The following is a 19464-nucleotide window of genomic DNA, read 5'->3' as shown; positions in this document are numbered from 1 at the left end:
GATGGCAGAATCACACAAGCAGCAATCGGAGTGGGCTGCGGGATTCTCAAAGACGATGGCGGAATTTCTCATCAAGTTAACACCGCCCGCACACGCAGAAACGAGTGTGCGCAAGGCTGTTAAAAGACCTCTTCCTATTATACCGGAAACAGAGGAGGAAGAAGGTCTTCTGCTTGATACAGAGGAAGGTGAGTTAATTGAATCTAACCTAGACGCCAATTTTTCAGAAGAGGACACGGCAATCTCGGGTCTTGATTCTTTAATTGACGCGGTAAAGGAGATCCTAAACTTTAAGGTAGAAGAAATAAGGGAGCCGGAGGATTTTGATTTGTTCGAATCCCTAAAGCTGCCTTTAGCACTGTTTCCCATTCCTAAATCCCTCCAATCTCAGATGGAGGAGGCTTGGAAACAACCTGACAAACATTTTCAATTTCCGAAAAGGTTTCAGGTAACTTATCCCCTACCTAAGGGTATAATGGATAAGTGGGAGACTCCACCAGTAGTGGATGCTTCCCTAGGAAGGTTGTCGAAGAAGACAATCTTACCAATTCCTAACTTAACAACCTTAAAGGATGCTTCAGATCGTAAGGTTGACACAGCGTTATAGTCAGTTTTTGTAGCAGCTGGTGCAGCACAGAGACCTGCGATCGTCTGTGCTTGGGTCAACAAGGCCATGGGAGCATGGTCTGGACGTATTGTACAAGCTATTGAGGAGGAAAATCCAACTGGCGGAACACATTCGAGAATCTGCTTCATACTTGTGTCAAGCCTCAAAGGATATTAGCAGGATAGCATCTCGCATCTCCGCATCTGCCTTATCGACTATACGGATTATTTTATGGTTCAGAGAATGGCAAGGAGACTATGACACCAAGAAGGCGGTAGAATCCATCCCCTTTGGGGGTGAGATGCTCTTCAGTCCAGAGTTGGACAAGTGGATTTCGCAGGCTATAGCTGGGAAGTCCACCTTTCTGCCTACGAGAGCCGCTCCACAGGCTAGGAGAGGTTATTCGGGACCAGCGTTTAATTCATTTAGATCACAGTCCTTTCGAGCCCGAGGAAGGGGTTTCGGTACACAAGCACGTGGGGGCAGAGGTAGAGGCCACTCACAGGCAGCAGCCAGAAAGCAGGATGAACCTGCTGACAAAGCCGTGGCATGACGTCCTCCCAGCTCACCTGGGGTCCCCCTTGGTGGGCGCACGTCTGGAAGGTTTTCAGGACATCTGGGCCAAAACCTCACCAGAACTTTTGGTGAACAACTTAATCTCTCAGGGATACAAACTGTAATTTCAACAGAGGCCTCACAGTCAGTTTTTTACAACAGGATTGCCTCAGTGCCCTCAGAAAGCAAGAGCACTACGGGCAGCAATTCAAAAATTGCTACGGTCAGAAGTCATTATTCGGGTTCCCGCCTCTCAGAGAGATGAACCTCATTTCTCAGGGAGCAGGTTCGCACTGGCTTCTACATCGAAGAATCCGACTTCCACCGCGCATACGAACCTCCTTAATTTGGTGGTCATTGCACAGGAATCTGGTAGCAGGCAAGAGATTCGGCATTTGGGATTGGAGGATCCTGACGACGGACGCCAGTCTCAGCGGTTGGGGTGCCGTCTTAGAGGAACATTAGTTTCAGGGCAGATGGACGTTACTGGAGAGCAGACTACCCATAAACATCCTCGAACTAAGAGCAGTTTACAATGCGTTTCTCTTAGCAGAAGACCTAGTCATGGGTCAACACGTAAGGATACAGTCGGCAATGTCACGACGACGACTTACATAAACCGTCAAGGAGGAACAAAGAGCAGGATGGCGTTAAAGGAAGCCACAAAGATCTTGTTGTGGGCAGAAAGGCGACACATCATCCTCTCGGCAGTGTTCATTCCAGGTGTGGAGAACTGGGAAGCAGATTATCTCAGTCACCAGGACATGCATCCGGGAGAGTGGTGTCTACATCCACGGATTTTCGACAGGGTGGTGAGGAGATGGGCTTTGCCTCAGGTGGACCCAATGGCGTCTCGACAAAACCATCAGCTGCCCAGATATGTGTCCAGGACACGAGATCCAGCAGCAGAAGGAGTGGACGCATTAACACTTCCTGGGTGTTACAGGAGGGTTTACATTTTTCCACCATTCCCACTCATACCCAGGGTTCTGAAAAGGGTGAAACGAGAACGAGTGTGGGCAATTCTAATTGCACCAGATTGGCCCCGCAGGAGTTGATACTCAGACCTGCGGGGTGGTTACTTCAGAGAGAGGACCTGCTGTCAGGGACCGTTCCTACACCCAGACCTGAACAGGCTGCGTTTGACGGCGTGGCTATTGAAATCCGGATCTTAAGGAATCGAGGGATACCAAGAACGGCCATTCCTACGATGATTGCCGCTAGGAAGCCGGTCACAGCCATGCACTACTACAGGATTTGGCGGAGGTACATGAACTGGTGTCAAGAACGGGGGTGGAATTCGACGAACTTCCACTTATCCAGTCTTCTGCTCTTCCTTCAGGCCGGGCTAGATGTAGGACTGCGGCTGGGCTCTCTGAAGGTTCAGATTTCGGCTCTCTCCATCCTATTTCAACGGCGGTTAGCATCCTTGCCAGAGTCTCAAACCTTTTTACAGGGGGATCTGCGGATTCAACCCCCTTTTCGTCCTCCCACTGCGCCATGGGACTTAAATTTGGTGTTGAAATTTTTGAGATCACCAACTTTTGAGCCATTAGCAAGAACAGACCTGAAATATCTCTCTTGGAATGTCACATTATTGCTTGCCTTGGCTTCGGCCAGGCGGGTTTCTGAGTTGTCGTGTAAGAGTCCCTTTTTGATTTTTCATGAGGATACCATTTTTGATTTTTCATGAGGATAGGGCAGAACTCCGTACAAGAGCAGATTTCCTTCCTAAGGTTGTTTTGGGGTTTCATGTGGTCCCATCTTTCCAGGGTTTCGCAGATGGGGATGTGTCATTGGATGTTGTCTGAGATTTACGGGTATACGTACAAGTTACGTTGTCCTTCAGAAAGTCGGACCATTTGTTTGTTCTGTATGATGGGCCTAAGAAGGGTTGGCCAGCATCTAAGCAGTCTTTGTCTCGATGGATTAGACTTGCCATTCGGCAAGCTTATATTTCCTGTGGAAAACAGGTTCCGGTTCAGACGGGGTGCGCATACCACCCGGTCAGTGGGTGCCTCATGGGCGGCTGCCAGAGGTGCTTCCACTACTCGGCGACGTGGTCCTCAGCCCACACGTTCGAAATTTTACAAGTTTGATACCTTTGCGTCCGGAGATTCTAAGTTCGGACGTTTAGTTTTGCAGGCCACCGACAGCACTCCCTCCCTGGGGGATAACTTTGGGACGTCCCCTACTGTATAGGACTCCAGTGTCCCCTAGTGGATGAAAGAGAAAAGAGGATTTTGGTACTTACTGATAAATTCATTTCTCTGAATCCTCTAGGGGACACTGGAAGCCCGCCTCGGTGCTGTCAACCTGCTGTGTTCAAAGTTATTGTTAAAACAGTACGTGCAAACAGCGTTGGTTTTCGGTTAAGAGTTATTGGATGCTGTTTGATATGTTGTGCGGTTCGGCTCCTCGCCATGTGCTATAGTATCATGTCCTATTCTCTGTCAAATTTTTCAAACTGAGGGAGGAGGGATGTGAAGGGGGAGGAGGCGGCTGTGCAGACAATGCTAATTTTAGATTGTGCCACACCTCCGGTTGCAAGCTTCACACCCCTACTGTATAGGACTCCAGTGTCCCCTAGAGGATTCAGAGAAATGGATTTATCGGTAAGTACCAAAATCCTCTTATATGTAGATCTATTATCTAGATAATAGTGACGTCTTGTTCTGATTATATATTGTGTGTGTGTGTATATATATATATATATATAGATAGATAGATAGATAGATAGATATATATCAGAACAAGGCGTCACTATTAGTCATCATGCGGCGGAGGCATGGGAGGATCTGCACCTTCGGTTTGGCGGGCTCTCTCCCTATATGGGTGAGTACACTTACTTTTCCATTCACTTTCACATCTTGCCAAAGGGGCTAGACACCCCGAAACGTTGATGGGTTATGCTGTGACTTTCTAATACACATCGTTTGGTTACAAGACCCTGTGTGCCGCAGCCTTTTCTTGTTCTACTATCAATTGATCCTATGAAGGCAGCGGGGCGCAGAAATTGTCTGAGGAGTGCCGGGCTGTATATTCGCTCTCTCTCTCTCTCTCTCTCTCTATCTATATATATATATATATATATATATATATATATATATATATATATACTCATGCAATGTAGCTTATATAATGTGTGTTTGTATAGCTAATACCGGTATACAACAACAGACAAACATCGTACATATAAACATAAATGTCCACCAAGGTCAATCCTGTGGGTACACTAACAGCGTTTTACCCCACCAGGATATGGTATTAATTTTACTTTGCAACTTGGATTTAAAAGTACTTTCCGTTGGTGCAGTTGATAATCTCTGCAGAAAGTCTAATATAGTTAAAGTGCAGTCAGCAGTGTGCGAGGTAGTTTAAAGCTTATTGCCTACTTCCGGTGTTCAGTGCTAGATTTCTGAGGTGTCCATGCAGGAAAATCCTCTAACACTGCGCTCCGTTGGTGGTATAGTGGTGTTTAAACTGTGGTCTGACGGCAGACTCCTGCTGCTTCGTGTCACCGTTTCTTCAGACTCTGTGCAGGTATTGATGTTTCCGCTATCTAAGCACCCACAGGATTCACCTTGGTGGACAGTTATGTTTGTATGTACATTGTATGTCTGTCGTATACTGGTATCAGCTATACAAACACACACGTATACACACAGTATAAACTACATTGCATGAGTATATATGTATGTGTGTGTGTGTATATATATATATATATATATATATATATATATATATATATATACATACACACACACATACACAATGGGGCAAAAAAGTATTTGGACAGCCACTGACTGTGCAAGTTGACACACTTAAAAAGATGAGAGAGGTCTGTAATTTCCATCATAGGTACACTTTAACTGTGAGAGACAGACTCTGAAAAAAAACTAGGAAATCACATTGTATGATTTTTAAACAATTTATTTGTATATTCTTGCGGAAAATAAATATTTGGACAATCAAAAAGTTTAACTCAATACTTTGTAATATAACCTTGGTTGGCAATTACAGAGGTCAAACGTTTCCTGTAGTTCTTGACCAAGTTTGCACACACTGTAGCAGGTATTTTGGTCCCCTGTTCCATGCAGATCTTCTCTAGATCTGTCATGTTTTGGGGCTGTCGCCGGGCAACACGGACTTTCAATTCCCTCCACAGATTTTCTATTGGGTTGAGGTCTGGAGACTGGCTAGACCACTCCAGGACCTTGAAATGCGTCTTACGGAGCCACTCCTTAGTTCCCCAGGCGGTGTGTTTGGGGTCATTGTCATGCTGGAAGACCCATCCACGTTCCATCTTCAATGCTCTTACTGAGGGAAGGAGGTTTTTGCCCAAAATATCACGATACATGGCCCCATTCATCCTCTCCTTAATACGTATCAGTTGTCCTGTCCCCTTTGCAGAAAAGCAGCCCCAAAGCATGATGTTTTCATCCCCATGCTTCACAGTGGGTGTGGTGTTCTTGGGATGCCATTCATCATTCTTCTCCCTCCAAATACGGCGAGTTGAGTTTATACCAAAAGGTTTGATTTTGCTCTCATCTGACCACATTACATTTTCCCAATCCTCCTCTGGATCATCCAGATGGTCACTGGCAAACTTTAGACGGGCCTGGACATGTGCTGGCTTAAGCAGGGGGACCTTTCGGGCGCTGCAGGATTTCAATCCATGACGACGTAGTGTGTTACTAATGGTAACCTTTGTGACTGTGGTCCCAGCTCTCGAGGTCATTGACCAGGTCCCCCCATGTAGTTCTGGGCTGATTCCTCACCGTTCTCAAGATCATTGATTCCCCACGAGGTGAGGTCTTGCATAGAGCCCCAGGTCGAGGGAGATTGTCAGTGATCTTGTATTTCTTCCATTTTTTAATAATTGCGCCAACAGTTGATCTCTTCTCACCAAGCTGCTTGCCTATTGTCGAGTAGCTCATCCCAGCCTTGTGCAGCGCTACAATTTTGTCCCTGGTGTCCTTAGACAGCTCACTGGTCTTGGCCATGGTGGAGAGGAAGCAGTCTAACTGTTTGAGTGTGTGGACAGGTGTCTTTTATACAGATAACCAGTTCAAACAGGTGCCATTAATACAGTGGAGGATAGAAGAGCTTCTTAAAGAAGAAGTAACAGGTCCGTGAGAGCCAGAAATCTCGCTGTTTGGTAGGTGTCCAAATATTTATTTTCCACAAGAATATACAAGTAAATTGTTTAAAAATCATACAGCCTCTCACAGTTGAAGTGTACCTATGAAGGAAATTACAGACCTCTCTCATCTTTTTAAGTGGGTCAACTTGCACAATCGGTGGCTGTCCAAATACTTTTTTGCCCCACTGTGTATGTATGTGTATGTATGTATGTATGTATGTGTGTGTGTGTATATGTATGTATATATATATGCAAACCGATGGCCAAGGTACCCCACCTTCATGCAGGTCCAACACTATCAGTCTTAAAAATTAAAACCTTTATTATCTTTTCTCTCTATTTTAATAAACATTCTCTATTTTACTATATTATTGTGATGAACTTTATTCCTGATTGCTTATTTAACAGTAGCAACCTTTTAAGTATATACAATCATTCACTGACCTATTATAAGCACTAGGTGTGCGCTGAACATGCCCATTTATTTTACTGTATATGTATAATGTCTGTGCTCCCCACATGGGGTCTCGCCACCTTAGGATCCCACTCAGGTTGTATAAGACTCCCGACTGCTGGTGCTATTACTATGATGCAGTCATCTCTGGGGTCTACCAACATTAGAATAGATTATCCTTTGGGCAAAAAGCTATCCGGCTGGTGTAGTGAGATTATATTCAGTTTCAATCTTAACGCATTTCCCCTAGACATGAGCGAGTTCGGATTTACTTGGATCTCAAAATGGCATCTTATTGGCTAACGGGTGTCACGTGTTTTGGATAGCAAATAAGAAAAATCCAGATAAAACCGAACTGGCGTTAATTCTGGTGTTAAATCCGAACCTGCTCATCTCTTAGTTTCCCCACCTACTGTTGGCATCCACGGCTTCCTCAGAAGTAGTGTATTTAATTGCAGTGATTTCCCATTTTAAAGTTTGCGGCGTCTCACCTGTGCATGCGCAGTGTGCTTCTTCCAAGCCTCTCTCTGGCTTTGGAACACACGCACATGAGCGGTTATGATTTCTGACCTTTGGACACACGCCTCTTTGGCATATATGTATAATGTATGTTTGTTTGTTGTTTTTTATTACAGGTGATCATAAAACAGGAGCCTGTGGAAGGTTCTCAGCAACAACCAGAAACTCCTTCAACATCGCAGCCATCTTTCCAGCAAATTGTCACCGTGAAGAGCAACCAAATGATTGCAGTGTCCCCCCAGAAGAGCGTAAATGCTGCTGAGAGCGCTAAGGTATTTCACTATGTATGTTTCTTTTTCATCCACTAGGGGTAACTGGAGTACTCTTGGGATATGGACGGGGCGTTAGCCGGGATAGGCACATTTAAATATTTAAATTAGTAACTCTCCACCCCCTCCATACTCCCATAGAGACTTCAGTATTTTTCTGTGCCTCCGTCGGGAAGGTACGAGTGGACGAGGTTCCACAGTTTCTTCTATTTCTTTTTTATTTTTAATTTTTTCTCTTCAATCCCTTCACAGCTTATAAAGAAGCATGGGTCCAGGATTGTTGGTGCTGCTGAGTGCAGCTGGTGGCTTGTCGGTGCTCGTCAGAGGGGCCCCGCCATAGACCACAATTGGCAGAGCTGATTGCAACCTAAAGCTGCATAATGGAGCTGGACAGTGCTTAGAAGAGAAGCCCCATCATAGCCTCCACTGGGATCAGGTAATGAGCGGTTAGGCAGCTTATACTGCCGCCGCTCACTTGCTGTGTATGGCTGGGGGTGAGGGGCGCCGTGTGTGGGGACCCCTCACATAGGGGTCCCCACATAGGGGTCCATCACGTAGGTTTTATTTTTTAGACTTTTCATCTCTCCCTGCTGCCCTGCCCAGCCGCGGACTGCACAGCAGCCGACGCTGGGCGCCAAGCTGCCGCTCACTGGCTGTATTGCGGGGGTGAGAGCCATGTGGGAACTGCATGTTTTATGATTATATTTTCACTGTCTCCCTCCTGCCTTTCCCAGCAGCGGACTACATAGCAGCCGCCGCTGGGCTCCAAGCCCTCGCTGCTCCCCAGTCTCCGGCTCCACATTACCGCCGCCGCTTCCCCCCTCCCTCCCCCGGTTAGCTTCTGCTAGCCGCTACCCTCCGGAGCCGCGGACGGCGGCTCCAGCGGCTCTGTCTGCAGAAGGGGGAGAGGTGGGAGGCTGACCGTGGACAGCTCTCAATGCTGCCGCGGTCCGACATGAGGGGAGGGGGGGGGGGGGGGGAATGCACGCAGGGAGGCCCCATAATTAAGCTGCATTTTAATGCAGCACGCGGCTCAGGCTATTAAGCCTGTGGAAGGGGGTCCAAGTTATTTTCATGACTGCTGGGCACTATAAGGCTCTTAAGCCTATGTTACATGTATATGTTGGTGTAGGTGATATAAGTAAGTATATGTGTGTGTATGTGTATATTTATGTATATAGATATATGAATGTACAGAAGGGTCCACGGTTATCTTGACTAGTATTCTGCACCTAGGCACAACATGACTTATTAGCATAAACCCTTCATCTATTGTTCTCAGCTGCAATACAATACAGAGAACAATACAGCAGGGGATTAAGTCCAATTGGCCAGTCTCAGTTAATCCTATTAAAGGCCAAGATAAACGTGGACCCATCTATATGTATGTCTGTATATAATATATATTCATGTATCTAACATTGTAAAGGCTTATCTTGCAATAGACAAGCACATGGCTGGACGCCATTTTAACCTTACTTCCTGGTTCTTCTTCAAGGAAGTTTGCTGCCCTACAACACTCAGCCACTGGAGGAGCAGGGGTGTTAGTAGGAATTTTTGGACAGCACAGGTCTCATTATTGTAGTTTATCCCATGTGCACTGCACTGCGGATTTATGCACATTTTACTTACGTGGTAATAAGTCAAGGGACTTGTCTGTCCTTCTCTACTTGTCTCTCTGTGTACGTAATGAGTAAGGCTAATGCAAAATCAAACAAGCAGCTCTTCTGCAATGTCTGTCAGACTACCACATGCACAGTATGTCTTGCAAATACGACTACAAGTACGGACCGTTACCCTGATCCTCCTTGGGGGATGCTGGCACATGTAATTACTGGTTTACAATCGGAATTGGCCGCTGCAGAGTGTCAGGCAGCTAGATCTGAGGCTAGAATTCCTCCGAAGAGGTCAGAAGGAAGGTCCAGGTCTAGCTCAATTCCGAAAAATCTTTATTTTTGTTTTCTAACTTGACAGTTTCAGCTATGTTGCTTTCTGACGATTTAATGACAGACCTCATATCGCAAGAGGAACGTGAGGAGAGGGCATTGGGCCAGGAGTCAGCTAGTGAGGTTGCTGCAAGCCCAGCCATTGATAATCTCATCAGGGCAGTACGTCAGGTTCTAAAGTTTACGAAGACTGAAGAACATTTTTCCAATGATGACGTATTGTTGCTAAACAGGGAACTCCGTTGTGTTTTCCTTATTCAGCATCTCTTAATAAGCAGCTGATACATGTCAAGACTCCAGCTGCTACGACGTTTAAATAACCATCGGAGCAGACCCTAGAAGCTATGCTAAAGTCAGTGTATACAGCAGTAGGGGTGTTGCTTAAACCTGCTTTGGTGGGGGTTTGGGTTAACAAGGCTGTAGTTGCATAGGCAATACAGTTCAAGTTTGGCCTACAAGAAGACCTCCTTATGCTTCTCACTGATCTCATTGTGAATCTGCTGAATATCTAGGTACGGCTTTTATGGACGTCGGCCAGGTTAGTTCTCGCTTTTCAGCTTCACTAGTTGCGGCACAACGTGCACTTTGGCTACGTTCTTAACAGGAGTCTAAACGAGGAATAGAAGCGTTACCTTACGCTGGTTAGAGGTTTGATCCTCAATTGGACAAATGCATTTTGCAGGCCACGGGGAGGGGGGGGAATCTGGTTTCCTACCATTGCCTACACAAATTCCTAAATGGAAATACTCAGGACAGCGTTCATATTTCTTATTTCTTCTTATCAGTTATTTATATAGCGCACACATATTCCGCAGCGCTTTACAGAGAATATTTTGACCATTCACATCAGTCCCTGCCACAGTGGAGCTTACAATCTATATTCCGTACCCCATGTATACACAATCACACTAGGGTTAATTTTGTAAGGAGCCAATTAACCTACCAGTATATTTTTGGATTGTGGGAGGAAACCGGAGTACCCGGAGGAAACCCACGCAAGTACGGGGAGAATATACAAACTCCGCACAGTTTTGGGCCATGGTGGGAATCGAACCCATGACCTCAGTGCTGTGAGGCAGTAATGCTAACCATTACACCATCCGTACTGCCGTACTATCCTTTAGACCTCAGTCCTTTTAGAGGCCGTGCTACAGGAACAACCACATAGTAGACGTGGTAGAGTACATGGTTTCAACAAACCACTAACTGTCTTCAGGACACGAAGACCACCGACAAGCCAGTGGCATAATGGGCTTCCAGCCCATCTCGGCTCATCAGTTGTGGGCATCCACAGATGGGTGGATCCGCAATTTTGTGTTCAAAGCTTACAATATAGAGTTCGATTGTCTTCCACCATTGCGATTTCTCTATCGTCCTAAGTGGATGCTGGGGTTCCTGAAAGGACCATGGGGAATAGCGGCTCCGCAGGAGACAGGGCACAAAAAAGTAAAGCTTTACTAGGTCAGGTGGTGTGCACTGGCTCCTCCCCCTATGACCCTCCTCCAGACTCCAGTTAGATTTTGTGCCCGAACGAGAAGGGTGCAATCTAGGTGGCTCTCCTAAAGAGCTGCTTAGAGAAAGTTTAGTTTAGGTTTTTTTCTTTACAGTGAGTCCTGCTGGCAACAGGATCACTGCAACGTGGGACTTAGGGGGAAAGTAGTAAACTCACCTGCATGCAGAGTGGATTTGCTGCTTGGCTACTGGACACCATTAGCTCCAGAGGGATCGAACACAGGCCCAGCCGTGGAGTCCGGTCCCGGAGCCGCGCCGCCGACCCCCTTGCAGATGCTGAAGCGTGAAGAGGTCCGGAAACCGGCGGCTGAAGACTCCTCAGTCTTCATAAGGTAGCGCACAGCACTGCAGCTGTGCGCCATTTTCCTCTCAGCACACTTCACTGGGCAGTCACTGAGGGTGCAGAGCGCTGGGGGGGGGCGCTCTGAGAGGCAAATATAAACCTTATACAAGGCTAAAAATACCTCACATATAGCCCATAGGGGCTATATGGAGATATTTAACCCCTGCCTGACTGGAAAAATAGCGGGAGAAGAACCCGCCGAAAAAGGGGCGGGGCCTATCTCCTCAGCACACGGCGCCATTTTCTGTCACAGCTCCGCTGGTCAGAACGGCTCCCAGGTCTCTCCCCTGCACTGCACTACAGAAACAGGGTAAAACAGAGAGGGGGGGCACATTAATGGCTATATATATATATATTAAAGCAGCTATAAGGGAGCACTTAATATAAGGATATCCCTTGTATATATAGCGCTTTGTGGTGTGTGCTGGCAGACTCTCCCTCTGTCTCCCCAAAAGGGCTAGTGGGTCCTGTCTTCATTAGAGCATTCCCTGTGAGTTTGCGGTGTGTGTCGGTACGTGGTGTCGACATGTATGAGGACGATATTGGTGTGGAGGCGGAGCAATTGCCAAATATGCAGATGTCACCCCCCAGGGGGTCGACACCAGAATGGATGCCTTTATTTGTGGAATTACGTGATGGTTTATCTTCCCTTAAACAGTCAGTTGAGGACATGAGGCGGCCGGACAATCAATTAATGCCTGTCCAGGCGCCTCAAACACCGTCAGGGGCTGTAAAACGCCCTTTGCCTCAGTCGGTCGACACAGACCCAGACACGGGCACTGATTCCAGTGACGACGGTAGAAATTCAAACGTATTTTCCAGTAGGGCCACACGTTATATGATTTTGGCAATGAAGGAGACGTTACATTTAGCTGATACTACAGATACCGTAAAACAGGGTATTATGTATGGTGTGAAAAAACTACAAACAGTTTTTCCTGAATCAGAAGAATTAAATGACGTGTGTGATGAAGCGTGGGTTGCTCCTGATAAAAAGTTGATAATTTCAAAAAAGTTATTGGCATTATACCCTTTCCCGCCAGAGGTTAGGGCGCGCTGGGAAACACCCCCTAAGGTGGACAAGGCGCTCACACGCTTATCCAAACAAGTGGCGTTACCCTCTCCTGAGACGGCCGCACTTAAGGATCCATCAGATAGAAAGATGGAAGTTATTCAAAAGAATATATACACACATGCAGGTGTTATACTACGACCAGCTATAGCAACTGCCTGGATGTGCAGTGCTGGAGTAGTTTGGTCAGAATCCCTGATTGAAAATATTGATACCCTAGATAGGGACAATGTTTTACTGTCGTTAGAACAAATAAAGGATGCATTTATCTATATGCGTGATGCACAGAGGGATATTTGCACACTGGCATCTCGGGTGAGTGCTATGTCCATTTCAGCCAGAAGAGCCTTATGGACACGACAGTGGACAGGCGATGCGGATTCAAAACGTCACATGGAGGTTTTGCCGTATAAAGGGGAGGAGTTATTTGGAGTTGGTCTATCAGACTTGGTGGCCACGGCTACTGCCGGGAAATCCACTTTTTTACCTCAAGTCACTCCCCAACAGAGAAAGGCACCGACCTTTCAACCGCAGCCTTTTCGCTCCTACAAAAATAAGAGAGCAAAGGGCTTGTCGTACCTGCCACGAGGCAGAGGAAGAGGGAAGAGACACCAACAGGCAGCTCCTTCCCAGGAACAGAAGCCCTCCCCGGCTCCTGCAAAAACCTCAGCATGACGCTGGGGCCTCTCAAGCGGACTCGGGGACAGTGGGGGGCCGTCTCAAAAATTACAGCGCGCAGTGGGCTCACTCGCAGGTAGACCCCTGGATCCTGCAGATAATATCTCAGGGGTACAGGTTGGAATTAGAGACGGATCCTCCTCATCGTTTCCTGAAGTCTGCCTTACCAACCGTCTCTTCCGAAAGGGAGAGGGTGTTGGAAGCCATTCACAAGCTGTACGCTCAGCAGGTGATAGTCAAAGTACCCCTATTACAACAAGGAAAGGGGTATTATTCCACTCTATTTGTGGTACCGAAGCCGGATGGCTCGGTAAGGCCTATTCTAAATCTGAAGTCCTTGAACCTCTACATAAAAAAGTTCAAGTTCAAGATGGAGTCACTCAGAGCAGTGATAGCGAACCTGGAAGAAGGGGACTTTATGGTATCCTTGGACATCAAGGATGCGTATCTACACGTTCCGATTTACCCCGCACACCAGGGGTACCTCAGGTTCATTGTTCAAAACTGTCACTATCAGTTTCAGACGCTGCCGTTCGGATTGTCCACGGCGCCTCGGGTCTTTACCAAGGTAATGGCCGAGATGATGATTCTTCTTCGAAGAAAAGGCGTATTAGTTATCCCATACTTGGACGATCTCCTAATAAGGGCAAGGTCCAGAGAACAGCTGGAGACAGCTTTAGCACTATCTCAAGAGGTGCTAAGACAACACGGGTGGATTCTGAATATTCCAAAATCCCATTTAATCCCGACAACTCGTCTGCTGTTCCTAGGAATGATTCTGGACACGGTTCAGAAAAAGGTTTTCCTTCCAGAGGAAAAAGCCAAGGAGTTATCCGATCTGGTCAGGAACCTCCTAAAACCAGGAAAAGTGTCAGTACATCAATGCACAAGAGTCCTGGGAAAAATGGTGGCTTCTTACGAAGCAATTCCATTCGGCAGATTCCATGCAAGAATATTCCAAAGGGATCTGTTGGACAAATGGTCAGGGTCGCATCTGCAGATGCACCTGCGAATAACCCTGTCACCAAAGACAAGGGTGTCACTTCTGTGGTGGTTGCAGAAGGCTCACCTATTAGAAGGCCGCAGATTCGGCATTCAGGATTGGATCCTGGTGACCACGGACGCCAGCCTGAGAGGCTGGGGAGCAGTCACACAAGGAAGAAACTTCCAGGGAGTATGGACGAGTCTGGAAAAGTCTCTTCACATAAACATTCTGGAACTAAGAGCAATCTACAATGCTCTAAGCCAGGCGGAACTTCTCCTGCAAGGAAAGCCGGTGTTGATTCAGTCGGACAACATCACGGCGGTCGCCCATGTAAACAGGCAGGGCGGCACAAGAAGCAGGAGTGCAATGGCAGAAGCTGCCAAGATTCTTCGCTGGGCGGAGAATCACGTGATAGCACTGTCAGCAGTGTTCATCCCGGGCGTGGACAACTGGGAAGCAGACTTCCTCAGCAGACACGATCTTCATCCGGGAGAGTGGGGTCTACATCCAGAAGTCTTCAACATGTTAATAGACCGTTGGGAAAGACCAATTGTAGACATGATGGCGTCTCGCCTCAACAAGAAACTGGACAAATATTGCGCCAGGTCAAGAGATCCACAGGCAATAGCTGTGGACGCACTGGTAACTCCTTGGGTGTACCAGTCAGTGTATGTGTTTCCTCCTCTGCCGCTCATACCAAAGGTATTGAAGATCATACGGCAAAGAAGAGTAAGAACAATACTAGTGGTTCCGGATTGGCCGAGAAGGACTTGGTATCCGGAACTTCAAGAGATGCTCACGGACGAACCGTGGCCTCTACCTCTGAGAAGGGACCTGCTACAGCAGGGTCCCTGTCTTTTTCAAGACTTACCGCGGCTGCGTTTGACGGCATGGCGGTTGAACGCCAGATCCTAAAAGGGAAAGGCATTCCAGAAGAAGTCATTCCTACCTTGATTAAGGCACGGAAGGAAGTCACCGTGAAACATTATCACCGCATTTGGCGAAAATATGTAGCGTGGTGCGAGGATCGGAGGGTTCCGACGGAGGAATTCCAACTGGGTCGTTTCCTACATTTCCTGCAATCAGGATTATCTATGGGTCTCAAATTGGGATCCATTAAGGTTCAAATTTCGGCCCTGTCAATATTCTTCCAAAAAGAATTGGCCTCTGTCCCTGAGGTCCAGACTTTTGTCAAGGGAGTACTGCATATACAGCCTCCTGTGGTGCCTCCGGTGGCACCGTGGGATCTAAATGTAGTTTTAGATTTCCTCAAATCCCATTGGTTTGAACCATTGAAAAAGGTGGATTTGAAATATCTCACATTGAAAGTGACTATGTTACTAGCCCTGGCCTCTGCCAGGAGAGTATCTGAATTGGCGGCTTTATCTTATAAAAGTCCTTATCTAATCTTCCATTCGGATAGGGCAGAACTGCGGACTCGTCCGCATTTTCTCCCTAAAGTGGTATCAGCATTTCATCTGAACCAACCTATTGTGGTGCCTGCGGCCACTAGCGACTTGGAGGACTCCAAGTTGTTGGACGTTGTCAGAGCCTTAAAAATATACATTGCAAGGACGGCTGGAGTCAGAAAATCTGACTCGCTGTTTATATTGTATGCACCCAACAAGTTGGGCGCACCTGCTTCTAAGCAGTCGATTGCTCGTTGGATTTGTAACACAATTCAACTTGCACATTCTGTGGCAGGCCTGCCACAGCCTAAAACTGTAAAAGCCCACTCCACAAGGAAGGTGGGCTCATCTTGGGCGGCTGCCCGAGGGGTCTCGGCATTACAACTCTGCCGAGCAGCTACGTGGTCGGGGGAGAACACGTTTGTAAAATTTTACAAATTTGATACCCTGGCAAAGGAGGACCTGGAGTTCTCTCATTCGGTGCTGCAGAGTCATCCGCACTCTCCCGCCCGTTTGGGAGCTTTGGTATAATCCCCATGGTCCTTTCAGGAACCCCAGCATCCACTTAGGACGATAGAGAAAATAAGAATTTACTTACCGATAATTCTATTTCTCGGAGTCCGTAGTGGATGCTGGGCGCCCATCCCAAGTGCGGATTATCTGCAATACTTGTACATAGTTATTGTTAACTAATTCGGGTTATTGTTAAGGAGCCATCTTTAAGAGGCCCTTTCTGTTGTCATACTGTTAACTGGGTTTAGATCACAAGTTGTACGGTGTGATTGGTGTGGCTGGTATGAGTCTTACCCGGGATTCAAAATGCCTCCCTTATTGTGTATGCTCGTCCGGGCACAGTACCTAACTGGAGTCTGGAGGAGGGTCATAGGGGGAGGAGCCAGTGCACACCACCTGACCTAGTAAAGCTTTACTTTTTTGTGCCCTGTCTCCTGCGGAGCCGCTATTCCCCATGGTCCTTTCAGGAACCCCAGCATCCACTACGGACTCCGAGAAATAGAATTATCGGTAAGTAAATTCTTATTTTTGCAAGACAGTTCTTCCTGTGTCAGAAGACAAGACGGTGGTTCTGCAGACCGCGATACAGTCTCTAGTAGATTCAGCAGTTTGATTCCGGTTCCAGTCACCAACAGGGTCACGGTTATTATTCCAGTTTTTTTTGTAGTTCCAAAGTTGGATGACTGTCAGTCTGATATTGAACCAAAAGGAGCTCAATCAGTACGTAGCTTGATACAGATTCAAGATGGAATCCCTGTGGTCAGTGACTGCAGGTTTAGATCCACAGAAATTCAGAATTTCGATGGATCTCAAGAATGCGTACTTATACGCATCAGGCCTACTTAAGATTTGCAGTACAACAAAACCATTATCAATTTCAGGCGCTACCGTTTGGCTTCTCGTCAGCGCCTCAGGTATTCACAAAGTGATGTCCGTCACGATGGTTCCTCTCAGATCCCTGGGAGTGGTAATAGTTCCGTACTTAGACGATCTGCTCATGAAAGCTCGGTCTCAACACATACGCCTGCAACATGCCTTACTAACGTACAAGGTACTAGTTCAGCACGGTTGGATTGCCAACCTCAAGAAATCAAGCCTGACTCCGTCACAAATACTTCAAGTCCTAGGAATGATTCTCGAAACGGTGGATCAACGGATTTACCTGCCAGAACACAACGCACAAAGTATTTGTTATCGGGTACAGTTAGTGCGCAATCCACGGACAGTCTCGGTGCATTTGTGCATTCGACTGTTAGGAAAGATGGTGGCGTCTTTCGCAGCACTCCAGTTCGGAAGTTTCCATCACATCCTTTTCAGCTGGATGTTCTCGCACAGTGGTCAGGCTCGCATCTACAAATTCATCAGATGGTGCGGTTTTCTCCAAGGGCCAGAGTCTCACTACTCTGGTGGCTCCAAGTACACAATCTCACAACAGGTAAAAGGTTTGGCATCTGGAAATGGATAATTCTAACGACGGACGCGAGTCTCAGAGGTTGGGGAGCAGTGGCCCAAAATTGTCAGTTTCAGAGTCTCTGGTCATACCAAGAAAGATTACTGTCAATAAATGTCCTGGAACTCGGGGAAATTTACAACGCGCTACAACAAGCAGTGCACATGCTCTGGTCTCAGACTGTCCAGGTTCAGTCAGACAATGCGATTGCAATCGCATACATCAAGAGAGAAGGAGGAACTCGAAGTCGCATGGCCATGCGGGGAGTTGCACGAATCCTCAATTGGGCCGAGCATCACCAGGTGATATTGTCGGCAGTGTTCATTCCAGGAGTGGCCAAGTGGGAGGCAGATTATCTCAGCCGTCAGGATTTTCATCCAAGAGAATGGTCATTAAATACAGAAGTTTTCCAGATGTTGGTCCAGCGGTGGGGTTACCCACAGGTGGATCTAATGGCATCTCGCCAAATCATCAAACATCCCAGTATATGTCCAGAACAAGAGATCCAAAGGCAGTGGCAGTGGATGCTCTCACGATCGCATGGCCGTACAGCCTCGTGTATCTGTTTCCACCGTTTCCGCTGCTTCCTTGGTTGCTAAAGCGGATAAAAAGAGTCCACGACAGTCATACTAGTGGCGCCTCATTGGCCTCGGAGAGCGTGGTTCTCCGATCTCCGCGGGCTACTCGCAGACGATCCTTGGCCGCTCTCGCTACGTCCAGACCTGCTACAACAGGGTCTGTTCCTTTACCCCAGTTTAGCTCGGCTGCGTTTGACGGGGTGGATGTTCAAACCGCTCTCTTAAGACGAGAGGGCATTCCAGAATTGGTTATACCACCCATGTTACGTGCTAGAAAGCCGGTTACGGCAGCTCATTATCACAGGATTTGGCGTGCCTATATAGGGTGGTGGGAAGCTCGGAAGTTTCCAACATCATCTTTCAAATTATTCCGTCTTTTGCTGTTTCTTCAGACGGGGTTAGATGGAGGTCTACGTTTATCTACACTAAAGGTGCAGGTCTCGACCATGTCGATTTACTTTCAAAGGCATTTGGCCCTTTTGCCAACAGTTCACACTTTCCTGCAAGGTGTCTTCAGAGTACAACCTCCATTTATACCACCTACAGCGCCATGGGACTTGAATCTGGTTTGAGATTTTTTTACAGTCTTCGCGTTTTGAACCCTTAAAACAAGTTTATAAGTTTCTCGCTTGGAAAGCAGTTTTTCTACTAGCCTTAGCTTCTGCAAGGCGTGTTTTAGAATGGGTGCCATGTCATGCAATCTGCCGTATTTGGTGTTTCATGGTGATAAAGCGGTATTTCGGACGAATTCCGTTCTCCTACCAAAGGTGGTATAAATTTTTCACATCAATTAACCAATTGTAGTTCCGGTATTATCAGGAAGTGCAGGAACTCCAGCTACTTTGGATGTGGTACGCGCACTACGCGTTTATGTAGCCGAACATCAACTGTACGTTAAACGGATACATTGTTTGTTCTCTATGATGCAGTCAGGATGGCTTGGCCAGCTTCCATGCAGACCTTGTCCAGATGGATTAAGCTGACCATACATCAGGCTTACCTTCATGCTAGGCTACAACCGCCTACATCAGTTTCAGCTCATTCCACACGTTCTGTGGGAACGTCATGGGCAGCAGGTCGTGGAGCTTCTACAACGCAACTTTGACGTGCTGCTACATGGTCATTGGTGCACACGTTTGTGCGTTTTGATACGTTTGTGGCATCAGCATCTAGCTTTGACCGTCTAGTGTTACAGGTGCAAAACCGCTCTCCTGCCCAAGGGGGAAACTTTGGTACGTCCCAAGAGTACTCCAGTGACCCCTAGTGGATGAAAAAGAGAATAGGATTTTGGTGCTTACCAGATATATCCTTTTCTTTGAATCCACAGGGGACACTGGACGCCCACCCAGAGCAGTTTAGCTGTCTTGTGGTAAGTTCAGAGGATCTTATCATAACACATTCTCACCAATTGTTAAGATGTTTTGGTGA

The 19464-nt window shown here is 47.0% G+C and overlaps 1 protein-coding gene across 6 annotated transcripts in view; it reads left to right on the top strand.

Moving 5' to 3' along the window:
• Positions 1-19464, top strand: part of YEATS2 (YEATS domain containing 2) — a 300282-nt gene that overhangs the window by 183921 nt on the left and 96897 nt on the right. For all 6 annotated transcript variants that reach the window (XM_063915696.1, XM_063915693.1, XM_063915695.1 and 3 more), the window contains one exon: positions 7398-7553. In XM_063915696.1, the coding sequence (XP_063771766.1) occupies positions 7398-7553 (156 nt within the window). The remainder of the gene's footprint in view (positions 1-7397; positions 7554-19464) is intronic.

This window comes from Pseudophryne corroboree, chromosome 4 (genome assembly GCF_028390025.1).
Source record: "Pseudophryne corroboree isolate aPseCor3 chromosome 4, aPseCor3.hap2, whole genome shotgun sequence".
Lineage (NCBI taxonomy): Eukaryota > Metazoa > Chordata > Amphibia > Anura > Myobatrachidae > Pseudophryne > Pseudophryne corroboree.
This window is presented reverse-complemented; position numbering and strand designations above follow the sequence as displayed.